Source organism: Centrocercus urophasianus, unplaced genomic scaffold (genome assembly GCF_019232065.1).
Source record: "Centrocercus urophasianus isolate 14NV4802_14NV808 unplaced genomic scaffold, USGS_Curo_1.0 seq_9, whole genome shotgun sequence".
In the NCBI taxonomy this organism is placed as follows: Eukaryota; Metazoa; Chordata; class Aves; order Galliformes; family Phasianidae; genus Centrocercus; species Centrocercus urophasianus.
In genome coordinates, this window is record NW_024885532.1 from 27,427,789 (window position 1) to 27,440,672 (window position 12,884).

At 38.4% G+C, this 12,884-nt stretch overlaps 1 protein-coding gene across 4 annotated transcripts in view; it reads left to right on the forward strand.

The window, feature by feature from the left end:
* DCLK1 (doublecortin like kinase 1) overlaps window positions 1–12,489 on the forward strand; it is a 229,801-nt gene extending 217,312 nt beyond the window's left edge. For 2 of the 4 annotated variants that reach the window (XM_042839233.1, XM_042839234.1), the window contains 2 exons: window positions 758–831; window positions 10,086–10,227. In XM_042839233.1, the coding sequence (XP_042695167.1) occupies window positions 758–831; window positions 10,086–10,143 (132 nt within the window). In that variant the 3' untranslated portion in view covers window positions 10,144–10,227. Of the gene's footprint in view, window positions 1–757; window positions 832–10,085 lie in introns of all 4 variants that reach the window. The other 2 variants (XM_042839229.1, XM_042839230.1) reach the window with 1 other exon arrangement.
* Window positions 12,490–12,884: the final 395 nt, after the last annotated feature.

Here is a 12,884-nt window from a genome sequence, read left to right on the forward strand (position 1 = left end):
CATTATTCTGCTAGCGATAAACCAAACTTCAGAGATCTCTACTCCCAAAATAATATCAGAATCACACTTTTCTGGACACGACGTTAAGTTCATTTCCATTTTGACTTTAATTGGTGCAATTTTGAACCTAATAGTTCCGTACTGTTATCTTTTTGAGCATGAGGTGTAAGCTGGAATGACAAACAATGCTATTCATGGCTCCGAGGAGCCCTCTCCAAGGTTAACGCATTTTTAGAAATGAATTACTGTGATTGATGGGGTATCAAAACCTGATTCTTTTCATCTTTGCACATTCCATGATTATGAAGCACTCTAATTTAAGCCTGGTGCAGTCTGTCTAGCCCGCTCCCTGTGATGGTTGCACTGCATTTTTGTAAATTATTAAGCCACTCCATTTAATTGCAAAAGATGATTTTCCATTACTGTTATGTGCAACTTAAAAGGGGCACTTCTGTCTTCGGAGGTAACGAGATATTGGTCAGACTTTTACATGAGTGCATTATGCATTAAGTAACCTATTTTGCAAACTCCGTTTTAGCCTGAATAAATTGGCTTCTGATTTAGGAGGACAGGCTCTAGAGTTAGTGTTTTTTCCTTTTCTTTCTTTACTTTTTTCTTTCTAGCGCTAGCTGTAGGATGTTAGCTAAGTGCCTTCTGAACGCAGTAACTGTTACACTAAGCAGGGACGCTTGCTCTGGAGTCTGAGTTCTTTAGCCTAATGCTGATCCACTGAGTTGCCCCATTTCTCTCTGCTCAGCTGGACCACGGGTTTACCATCAAGAGATCAGGGTCTTTGGACTACTACCAACAACCAGGAATGTATTGGATAAGGTATGCGCTGGTGCAGCTCCCACAGTCAGTGTTTCCATGGCAACGTGCTGGCAGTCTCCATTCACCAGTTCCTCCAGTGGATAAACATGCTTTTTGATTTGTTCTCCGGTCCATATGCTGCTTTATCGGTTTCGTTTGAATCCTGATTGAGATGCCACACCCCCTCATTCCCTCTCCTCACCCATCCCTCACACCCACATCGCCAGCTTTCTCTTCATTGCACATGCTCAGTACCAATTCCCTCCTAGTTAAAAGGACAGTGTATATAGACAACCCCGATATGCTGAAGTGTGCACCCCTATTGCATCTGCTTCCCCACTTCTAAGCACCAGGAGCAGCAACAGGCTCTCAGCATATATCCTCCTCCTTCCCCACGGAGACGTGGGGCTATATACTGTCATTTTAAACCCACCGAACACAATCCTTACCTTAGATGGAACAATGCATTTACAGAGCAGAGCACTTAGAAACTCTCCCAAGTTCAATGAAATACAATGCATTGTATGTGCTGGTAAGCTTGTGTTTCTAATGATGCATTCTTTCTATTTTGTTTTTTAAAACCTTCCGATGCCTATTTCTTTTTCTTTCAGTTGTTTTTTTTTTTTTTTAAATATTGCATGAGTCTTCCGAATATATTTTTCCTCATTGTGTAACTGTGCCAGGGTTGTGTGAGCTGGCTTATCCTGTATGGGGATGGGGGGCTCGGGGTGGGGGGCTGTGCTGGAGCGGGGCGAGGAGGGTCCTGTTCCCATAGCCCACCCCAGGCCCACACCTCCTCCATCAATCAGAGCTCTGCCGTTCCCATCCAGTGGTTATTCGCTGGCTTCTTTCCTCGTTATTACTCACAAGAGCTGGGTTTTGATAGCTAACGAGATTTTTATAGGTTTCTCGTGTTTTCTAATGCTGCCTTTAAAGACTCATCTGTGAGGTATTTGGGGAAAAAAACAGCGAATCAACCACATTTGAGAAACAGCAGAGATGGTCGCTGCGAGTGTTCCCAGTGCGGCAGAATCCCGCCCTCGGATCATTTCACTGCCTGCATGGGTCGGTTGGACTGCAGCACGGTTTCCTTCAAACCTAGCAGTTCCCTGAGCACACACTGAGGATTAAGGAGATTGTGATATGGATGTTCTGGGGAAAGAAAGAAAATCCTACTTTTCAACCAAGAAGTGGAAAAGTAGTTCCTATCCATCAGTTAAATTTGGGCTAGCAGGAACTGAGAAATGTTTCCCCTCCAAGCGTGTAGCAGTGCCTGTAATTCCAACCCATGGCACTTGTGTTCATGGCCATAAACCTACAGCAACCTGCAAAACATAAATAGCAAACCATGCTTTGTCTGTTTGTCCCTTGGCATCACGCTTTGCTGCCTCTCGTCCTGTAGCAGCAGACAGAGGAGGCAGCAGCACAGCAGCTGCACAGTGTGGGTTTTCCCTGCAGAAGGGGTCCTGAGTGCCCCTCTCTAGATAGGTATTGGTGAGAGTATTGGGAGTACTTTCCTCTTCCTAAGGAAGATGGCATTCTGTGTCAAGCAGGACTTTGTTAGACAGCTGCGGATTTAATGCCTCCTCTGTAAAACAGAGGAAAACACAGCAGCTTTATCACTGATCTGTCCTCCAAGAGGTTAACTGCTACTATGATCAGCTTAAAAGGATAAAATCCTTTTATTTTCTTGCTTTGCTACTTTTAACACCCCTCAAAAAAAGAAGAGAAAAAAAAAAGAAAAGAAAAAAACTTCTTAAAGATCCGTCTTCAGGAGAAGCAGAGAACCAGGAGTGGGGAAGTCTCTTCTCAGATTGGCCTTGACTCAGTTTAACTGCTTGGCCCAGATTTTGAAACAAACCATATGTATGTTTGGGAGGTAAAGGGAAAAGACTCCGATTCTGCAACGTGGTAAATAAATAAATGCTTATATATGTATTAAGAAAATATAAAGCCATTTGAGTAAAGCAGTAGTAATGGCTGCCATCAGCATGCAAACTGACATATCCCTGAATAATGGGCTGGAGCAGATGGGCGATAATCTCCCTTATTCATACATAAACTGCTCTGTTTTCCAGCTGGGGGCAGTAACAACAATGTTTATAATTAGTGCTTTCTAAACAGTGCACCTAGTGTGCAAAGCCAAATTGGGAGAGCAGGGCTCATAGGCGTAATTAGGAAATGCTACAACAGGAGTAGCTCGGAACAAGCCCTGTTCTGTATCTGTTCCTTTTCATCTCCAAGAAACCAGCAACTGCTGTAGTGACCAGCATTGTAGTATAAATAAAACCATTTTGGTTTAACAATTGTTTACTTTTTAGGGGTAACTGCAAGCACAAATGTGGAGCATATGAAAGGTTCATCAACTCCCATCTATAAAACAGTTAATTTGTCACAGGCCTGTGAAAATTAACCTGAATTCACAAGTATGGAGAAAAATGAAAGCAGGTCCGAGGAAAATGTAATTCTTCCTTTGTTAGTATTAAAATATTCATTTCTTTCCCACTCCTTTGATCATCCCTAGTTCCTAGCAAGTCTTCTAAAATATGTTTTTAAAAGGCACTCTTTCCTCCTTCAGTCAACCAGAAAACCTTTTCCTTTCTCAGCTTAAAAGACTTTTTCCTATTCAAAGTGCCTCAAAATCCTAATATTCCAACTGCTGGTTTACATCCTGCTTTATTCCCTGTCAGGAAGGCAAAATGTTCAAGTGTTTTTAAGTGATGGGACTTTCTGAAGGTACTAAAATTTAACAAACATTGTGGCCAGTAGTAGTTGTAGCCAGTATGAGACACGCCTAGAAAACCTTTCAATACAAAGAACACAAAAAATATAAGGGCCAAATCAGTAAAATCATTCAGACTCAAAGACGATAGAATAGGATGAGGTGTTTATTCTTGATAGCCAGGAAAGGCAGCTTTGGGGTGTTGGCTAATGCCGGTGCTGCATTCCCATGTTCATTCATCCCAAATTACCAATGTAAAGTCAAAGACAGCAAGTATTTATTACTCCCTTCTCATCTCTGAGCAGAGGAATTATGTTTGGGATTTCTTTTTTTCCTTTCAAGTCTGCCCATTTGCTAATAGATCACTTTGTAAAAGGATTACAAGCCATGCATTTAACTTTGATAATTTTCCTTCTGTTGGAATTTAGCAACAGTGTCTACAAAAAATCCACATGGAAAGTATGGCACCTGATTGTCCTTTTGAAATATCTAGATTTCCTTTCTTGTGAGGAACTTTTCTTTAAAATCTACTTAACAGAGACTTCTAACACTTCATGTAGCTCAGACTTTTTGGCCTTTTTGTGTCTAAACTAGAATGTTAAAGGTGAAAGTATTTCAAGCCTTATTTCTCCTTAGCCCCAGGTGTTGCAGCGTCCTGAACACAGCCTTCTTCAGCTGCCTTACCAGTTCCTACCAGTGGTAGCATTTTGAAGGCCATACTTTGAATAACTCACCAACATTTCCTTTCACCCTGCCTGTGTTTCCTTACCAGTTCAGGTTTATGTCGGAATATTAATGTTTTAATCTGTTACTGACAAAATGACCTAAATTTTCTGCCTTGTCTGGACTGCTTGTAAATATCAAGGGAACACCAGTGCGGGTGTACCTAATGTGAAGTGTTAGTATAAAATGTGAGTATATAAAAGATTTTTATATATTATTTTTAATATATCCACATATACTATATAAAACCTAAGAGAGCAAAATAAAACTCAGGAAAGTCAAAGTATGGGAAAGTCATTAATAATTTTATCTATGTAATGACAGTAGCAAGGAGACCGGTTACATTCTGTGTGTAATGAAGCCATCAATCCTGTAGATGTGAATTCATAAAATACTGGATTTTTAAAATACAGTTCTCACTGTCCCATTTTGAAAAGTATCTGAGTAGCTCGTTTGAAAATCCCTCATTCCAGTCTGTTCTTGGTTCCTAATTCCCGATACTTTGCATCTGTCAAGTTACTTACACCTGCCTCGAGTGGATACAATACACTTTCAAGTCAGAAGTTAAAAGCAAATGTCTTGACAGTGAGCAGAGTAGTTGGGATTAGGCTTGCTGTCTCTAAAGTGCCATTTTTAATGCAGTAAAACCCTCTGTAAACTTAATACTAGTGAAAACAGACAAACATCTAAACTCCTTTAAAAGCTCTTCTCCTGATCTGTGACTAAGAAAACCACAACTGATTTACAAACTAGAAATAAAATTCACCCATGCAAACAACTTGGCCCTAGGTCTCTTCCACGTGTAATTGAAACCAGCTGAGGAATCGTGTCTCCAAAAAGGGGGAATGTCAAAGAGTAAACACGAACTTAAATATAGCAATATGAATTCAGCAGTTATATGTGTGGGATACTTATCATGGTATTCACTCACCACTACAGTAAGAAGCATACATCAAATTGATTTGGTTTTCTTTCTTTTTTCTTTTCATGTAAGCAAAATTCCATGCCAGAGGTTACATGGTGCACTGAAGCATCGGCCTTTTGCATTTGGAGGTTTAAGTTCAAATCCACTCGATGGATTTGTTCCCTCGATGTGGTCATTTGCACGTCTCCAAATCACCATGTAACTTGACTTAGTTATGGCTTGTGCCTGAGGGGCTACAAATAAATGCGTCTTTCACTCCTGGACTGAGGTGCATTGCGAAGTTTGAAGCACTCTCCAAGAAGTGTCTGGAATCATGAATCTATCGTACATGTATGGACATATATATATATATATATATATATATATATATGTATATATATATGACCAAGAAGCCAATGGAAAACAATAGAAAAAAGGCATACTGAAAGGCTGCCTGACGTGGCCTTGTGCCCTTGCATTGTAAAAGTTGCTGCTATCACTTAATGGTCATTTTTACAGCAGGGAAATCTGCCGTTACATATCTCAGTATATGGAGGTCACTAGCCAAAAGCTTAAGGAAATAGGGTAAAATTATCCAGGTGTGAACATTTAAATACATGCACACACCTACGTGTGTATAGAAGAATGCACTGGAAGATAAAGACCAATGTTGCAGTACATATGTCCATTTAATTTCACTCGCTAATAAAGCATCACAAAAATTGCAGACAAATTGCAAATATGTTCATGCAGAATGAAAGCAAGTGAAGGGAATGGTTCTCAGATTAATGCATGAACAGCTGCATCCCCAGTTCCGTCTCCTAGCCTTTATGAATAATGTATGGGCTAAGAGGCAAAATGCAACAATAATGTTCTTTTATTAATGAAATGAATGTATATCTATATTTGGTGGCCAGCAGTAAGTTAAGACAAGTGAAAAGAAAAACAATCACTGCTTGCGTCCATAAAAAGCAGTTGCTTCAGTAATTACTGATCTGACAGAAAATATCATCCCGCAACTAAAATAAGGTGCCTTCCTCTGCAAATCCCACACATATATCAAAGCAGATGCCGTTTTGGAATGTCTGTCCATAAACACGGACTTCAACCTTTTCCAAGAAGAAAAGAATTTTGCATGGCTCGGGAGTCCTGTAACATCTTGAGTTAGAGGTCAGGAAAAAGATGCTCCCAATGGTAAAATCCTGGAAAAGCACTAGCTGTTCCACAGTATTTAGATGAGAGTAGCGATGATTTTAAAATAACACCATTTTACTTCAAATAAAATGCATTAAAAAAAAAAAAAAAAAAAAAAAAAAAAAAAAAAAAGGAAAATAGCCTGTTAACCATTTGGTACTGGGTGTCAGGATTACTAAATGTTGATGCAAAATACATTAGTGCTTAATGAAGTGCTTCAGACCCATCAGCACCAAACTATTAAAGGCAATCCACTTATCTGCTCCTGGATAAGAAGCTCTACATTTCCTCATATGGATTGTAAGAGGACAGCTGCATAGCTCAAATAAGAACACTACACTAACATTTTAGTTGCCATTACTATCATATAGTGCTCAAAGTTCTCACTCTCTCACCTCAAGCTGGGAGAAAAAATGTCAAAATGTGATAATGAAAATCTGGGCTTCGCAACCCTGTGAAGCATAAGTGCACTTCAGATCCTCTTATTATTTATTGAAAGAGGAGCTTAAAGAAGAAATGCCCTGAAAATCTGTAATGGACCAATTCATGCCCTGGCGAGCCATCCAACAGTGAACAGTACATGAAATAATAAATCATTTAAATCAATACAATACATATAAGAGGTCTTTGTTACAAAAATAGCAATAATAGTGAAAATGCTGATTTTTTGAATGTGCCACATGGACAACAGGAAACAGGAGGTGAGAGCTGCATTATAAAACACATGCAGTCAGTACGCCAGCGTATATTGTATCTTCCCTGCATTGCAATGCACTGATCTTTCATATTTTAAAATTTTCAGAGGCAAAAAGTACCTGACATCATCAGATGAAAAACCACCTTTGTGCCAAATGCTGAATGCTATACAGTATGGTAGCATAACAAATGTCAGAAGTGCCAAATGTCACCATAACGTTGGGTGGAACAAACCCTATCTTGCAAGAGGGAACAGTGACTGCTCTGTGCATGTCCAGGACTGACCCCGTTCTGTGGTTCTGACGTGTGAAACCCTAAATGTTAGAAACCCTAAATGTTAGAATATGGTCTACGTAGTTTTGCTTTCACCTGATCAATAGTCCCTTCTTTGGCTCAGTGACCTCATACATCTTTATTTGATAAGCTTGTTGGGTGAGGAAGGCTCTGAATGTCTCGCATACCAGGAGAGGGAACACATAATGCCATGGAGTCTGCAGGCATGGATGGCCTTCTGGATAAAGGCCTGTCAGAACCCATTCAGGGTAAGACTTCTGGTAAAAATGTGAAGAAAAATGTTGTCTCAAAAATATCACAGGGAATTTCTGAAGAGTTAAGCAATCAGAAATGCTTGGTGCTACAAACTGTAGCGTATAGGTGCTGGATTAGATGGAACGATCAGGGATTTTCACTTGCTTTTGGTTATTGAGGAAAGAAGTGCCTTTACATATATTTAGACAAACAGCCTCCAAAGCTTCCTTAACAATAGCAGAAAAGCAGCATCTTGGGTTTTACTTTTGAAGACATCTTTAAAATAATGTCTTGGTATTTAATTGTCTAACTAGTTTTGCAGTTTAATGATCTTTAAAAAAAAAAGAAACATCCCAGGCTAAACTTTAAAAAGAACCTTTTATTCAAGAGTATTCACTTGTCTGTAACTGTATTCTAATTTTAATTAGTTCTAATTACTTCTAATTTCAAATACTTTCACTTTTTACATATACATTTACCATTTTCCTGTACCAGACTTTAAAACTAAATTTTGAATTCAATACAACTATTTTTTATTTATTTGACCAGAAATGTTTAACCTTCTTGGAGGAGAGTATCCGTTACCGCAGCATGATGTGATGTGGCTTAAACTTTAAATAAATGCTTATTTCCTGTAAGCATAAAAAAATCTTTTAAATGGAAATCTGTATTTTATAGAATGGTAATATATGCCATTCTTTTCAATTTTCACACAGTATGTGGTATATTCACTGTGTGTAAATGATCTAGGTATTCTGCTGTTTCACATTAAAAAAATAATCAAAAACTGAATTGGTTCAAGGCCGAGAAACATTAAAGACATTGAAAATACTAATGAGTGCTCTTATCCAAGAGATTAGCAGTAAACAAAGAAATTTTCAGCAGATTGTAAGTGTTGCATTTTTTAGCAATTATTTAAAATAGAGGGATGAACTTAGGAAAGGTAACCATTTTACCCCCTTAAAGTAGTGCTGTGTAGGTTCTGGACTCAGAAATAGTTCAGCAATTTAGCCTAACTAAATCCATTTGCTCTAGTAGTTCTGTACTCTCGTCCATCTTTCTGTCTCTATTACATCATTATTGAATGCTGATTGCATTATTTTAGAGCATGGATGGCTATAATGCTATTCTGCACCTGTATGATGGATTTCTTTTTCATTTTGATTTTAAGAGTATATTGGCTAGAAATGCATCTCTGCTCCCCTATGAGGCCCAAAGTATAACTGGTACATTTTCTAGAGAAATCAGTCATGTATATCTCAAGAGAAAACAATAAATCCTTCAAAGCAGAATAACCTTTTGGTTACATTCTTTTAGACTGAAATTTTCATGCTAGGGAAGAGAATTTACAAGGAGTTAAACCTATTCAATTCTCAACATTATCCTTTCCTCCAGTGTAATTACCGAATGACCATTTGTGTTTTGTGGGTAATCTCATCTGCCTTTTCCCTTTTTTTACCTTTTTCCCCAAAAAACACGGGCCATGTTTCAAGAAGATAGCCCTGCCTCAGAAAGCAGTTAACTATGTGTCAAAACGCTCTTGCTGAATCAAGGCCATCCTGTTGAACTTGTATTATTAGTGATTTCAGGAAAACAGAAAAAAAACCACCCCTGGTTTGAAATCATTGGCCAGGCTTGGACTGCCCTTGCTGGGTTGCAGCTTCACCTTGTGAATGTGACAGACAAAGCAGAAGGGATGTGATTTGAAGTTTCAGCCATCGTATTAAGAACCACACTCTCAACAAGTGGCAGGAACTAATCCAAAAATTAGAGCCTATCAAATAAACATTCTGTCTCCTCTTTTTCTGGATCTCCCCATTCATATCTGGATTCTTGATAAAGTCTGATGACTATTTAATTTGATAGATCCTGGTTAACGGGAGGAGGCAGGATAAACAGGCTAAATGGATTCTTCCACCAGAGCTCTTTAGCGTTCTTCCTAAGAACATCCATTGAGTAGCATGAAGAGGTGTGAAAGAGCTGAGCTAGCTCCCCTCAGTGTTTGTTTTTCCTCTCTTGTCTGACAACTTCATCCCAATCCATCTCTGATAGCCAATTGCACTGACTTGAACATGGGTGAGTGTGTATCAACCTTCGTTAGGTCAAATCAAAGACAAACATACATCTCTGCCTCACCTATAGAAATAGATTTATACTTAGAGAAGGGTGGGGGGAAGGTCAGTTGGTATTTGGCTTGAAACTTGAATCTACTAAAATATGAAATTAATAGCATCCAGAAGTAGAACATATGGCATCCATATATATGGTACTGTATCTGCTTGATGATGTCAGACTACCTCTTAAGGTTTGGGAAATGCACTTTTTAAAGTGTTTAGCCATGTTGTGGGCTAAACCTTTCAGACTTGACTGAAACAGAACAGGTTTAATTTGGTCTGAACACTTATTATCCCTGGTATTTGCGGGCCACATAAAAACTCATGGTTTTCATTAGCTTTGCATTTCACACACAGCCTAATTTCATTTATTCTCATTTTATGCCCCTGCCAGACCACCGCTCTTGATAAGGAGAGGCAGGTTTTCCGACGAAGACGCAACCAGGATGTGAGGGGACGTTACAAGGCACAGCAGGCTCCACCTGAACTCAACTCCGAATCGGAAGACTATTCACCAAGTTCATCCGAGACTGTTCGCTCACCTAACTCACCCTTTTAATAAAACACTTTTACTCAAAAGTCTTGGCTTTAACCCTTTGAGACCCTGAAAATCCTTCAGACCCATGTGAGGTGATCACATACAATCTGTCCAGCACTAACCGCTGAGATAGTGGAATAGAAAAAGGTGCTTACAGAACCTTTGTAAGAATTATTTCCTAATTAATTGAAATACTTGTTCTCTGTTTAGATTGTAACTTGCTGCTAATATTATCCTCAAAGGGTTAAGGCTATTTTGCTTTTTTTATTTCAAGATAGAAGCAGTGAATGTTTTCATCAGTGAAGTTAGGAACTGCAGTATGTAATTTTAGCACATGTTAACCCTCTGAGTAAAGAATTAACTTAAATCTTGACAGCCCACATTAGGGCTTTATTCTGGCTTTTTTGCTTTTATACGCACATGCCTTTTATAGTACCCTAAAGTTCCTTGCTAGCTTTGGGCCAAAATAGTACCAAACACACTATCGCTTAGGGGCTACAAATACGGGCTTTGAAAACAAAAATATAGTGAAACAAATAGTATCTTCCACAGCAGCTCATTCTAAACTTGCATTATGCTTCCGTAGAAAATGACTGTTGTTGGAGGATATTATGCAGGATAAAAATTAAGTTTAAGCAGGAATCAAAATTAAGTTTAAGTTTAAGTTGGGAAATTAAGTTTAGGGCAGCCTTAGAGTTTACAGCAGATGACATGATGATGGCCACGGAGGGTTGCTTCCCTATCGTTTTTTGCCAGTGACAACGCAGAGTCTTGGGAAGTGGCTTGAGAACACGTTCTGTCATGTAAAGTAAGTAGTGATGTAGTTGAGAAGGTCCTGTTTCAAAAATGTACAGACATCCTTCCATTCAGCATGACCTGGTTATCCCATAGATAGCCACAGCTAATACTGTGGTGAAATTTAAATATTAAAATTGAGAATTACCCTTAAAACAGCTTGAGTATTTCTGAATTGAGGAAAATAAAGTCATTTAATATATATCTAAAGCCTAACCTGTATTAGTGAAAGTTTTTGTCTTAGAGTGGAGAAACTAAAAATAACTCATATTTCTATTTGTAATATTCAATAAAATGGGCATTTACACAGAATATACATATTTTTGGTTTGTTAAAACCTCAACAAGCATTGCAGCATTTTCTTTAACCATTATTGTAAAGTTGGCTTCCACAGAGATATTGTACTTTGTAGACTTTTGCTTCAAATGTTGTAATTTGAAAGAAAAAAAGTGATTATAAATTCACTCAAAATTTCACTAGAATAGAAAATGCAGCTTCCAGAATCCTATTCTAAAATGAAAGATAACGTTATTAAAGTTATACTTTCACTTTTTACCCGTATAAAATCAACAATATTTGATGCTTTCCCATCTAAATACAAAATTTTGTCATGGTGTTCTTAAAAAGTCATAAAAATGTGGTTTTCTCTGTCTTCCCCCCTCTTTTTTCTCTCTTTCACTGTCTCTTTGTATTTAGTATCATACAAATGGAAATATCAGTATGCTGCCCAAAAAGATGTGCAGACTTTGCTGATCTTGCTGGGAAGTATAAATAAAGTTTGGAAGAACAGGGCAAGTTGCCCACAGTGCAGTTTCTGTTCTGAGTTGTGTTTGCCCATGCAGCTATCACTACAAGCAGTTGTGGCACTGAATGTGTACCTGCACCTTGTTGAATCTGGTGTAATGTTCTACTGCGTTTCTAGATGGAAGTATCAGGTGAACCACATTTTAAGAAACACTGGAATTGTTTTGGTTCCCCATCTTTTAAAATGCATCTTTCATTGTTTCAGTCATAAAAAAATTTATATATTAAAAGCTTTGAAGATTTTGAATATAGGATTTTCATCTTGTGAATTTTCACACAAATGGTACAAATATTTCATACACAGCGATTAACTTCAGCCAGTGTTAAACTAGAAGTGAGACATTTAGTTTAAGTTAGATCTCCTGACTTTCTTGGTAGTACAGAAATGAGCATTTTCAGGTTTGATTCATCTCATCTCTTGTGGCACACATTTTAGGAAGGACTCATGTTTTGATACATCTATTGATCTCACTTCTTTGACTGTAGAAGGAACCATTGGTAGGAGCTCACATCAGACACCAAACTCAAGATTATTAAGTTTAATAGAACAAATTTCACTTTAGGAGCCTGATTTCTGAATATACATCCATATGCAGAAATCCTGTGTATATGCATGGCCTCAGTCACTCTAACTGGAACTCAGGTTGTTAACCTAGGTGAATTAAGTAGGTGTCTTCCAGGAGAATTCCACAGAGGCAAGAATTGAAAGGATAAAGGAACTGCCATTCAAAGTCCTCAAGTTTTAGGATTTGGGAAGGCTGCATATGGGAAAGGAGTCATCCTTGACCATGCTTATCCAATCCTAGAGTCCCTGTGAAGTCCCTTGCTACATAGAACGCACTGTCATCACTGTCACTGTGATGTCAATGGCTGTATTTTAATAACATTTGGGTAGGGCATATATTTTTTGTTCATGGCACCAAACGCTCAGCCAAAATAAATTCTCTCTTGTGCCACTTACTTACCTACATCAAATTATAGCAGATAAGGATCTGGCACATGTTTTGCCTGCATCGCCCTTCCTACATTGTAGTACAGCCATCCCTTCAGAATAGA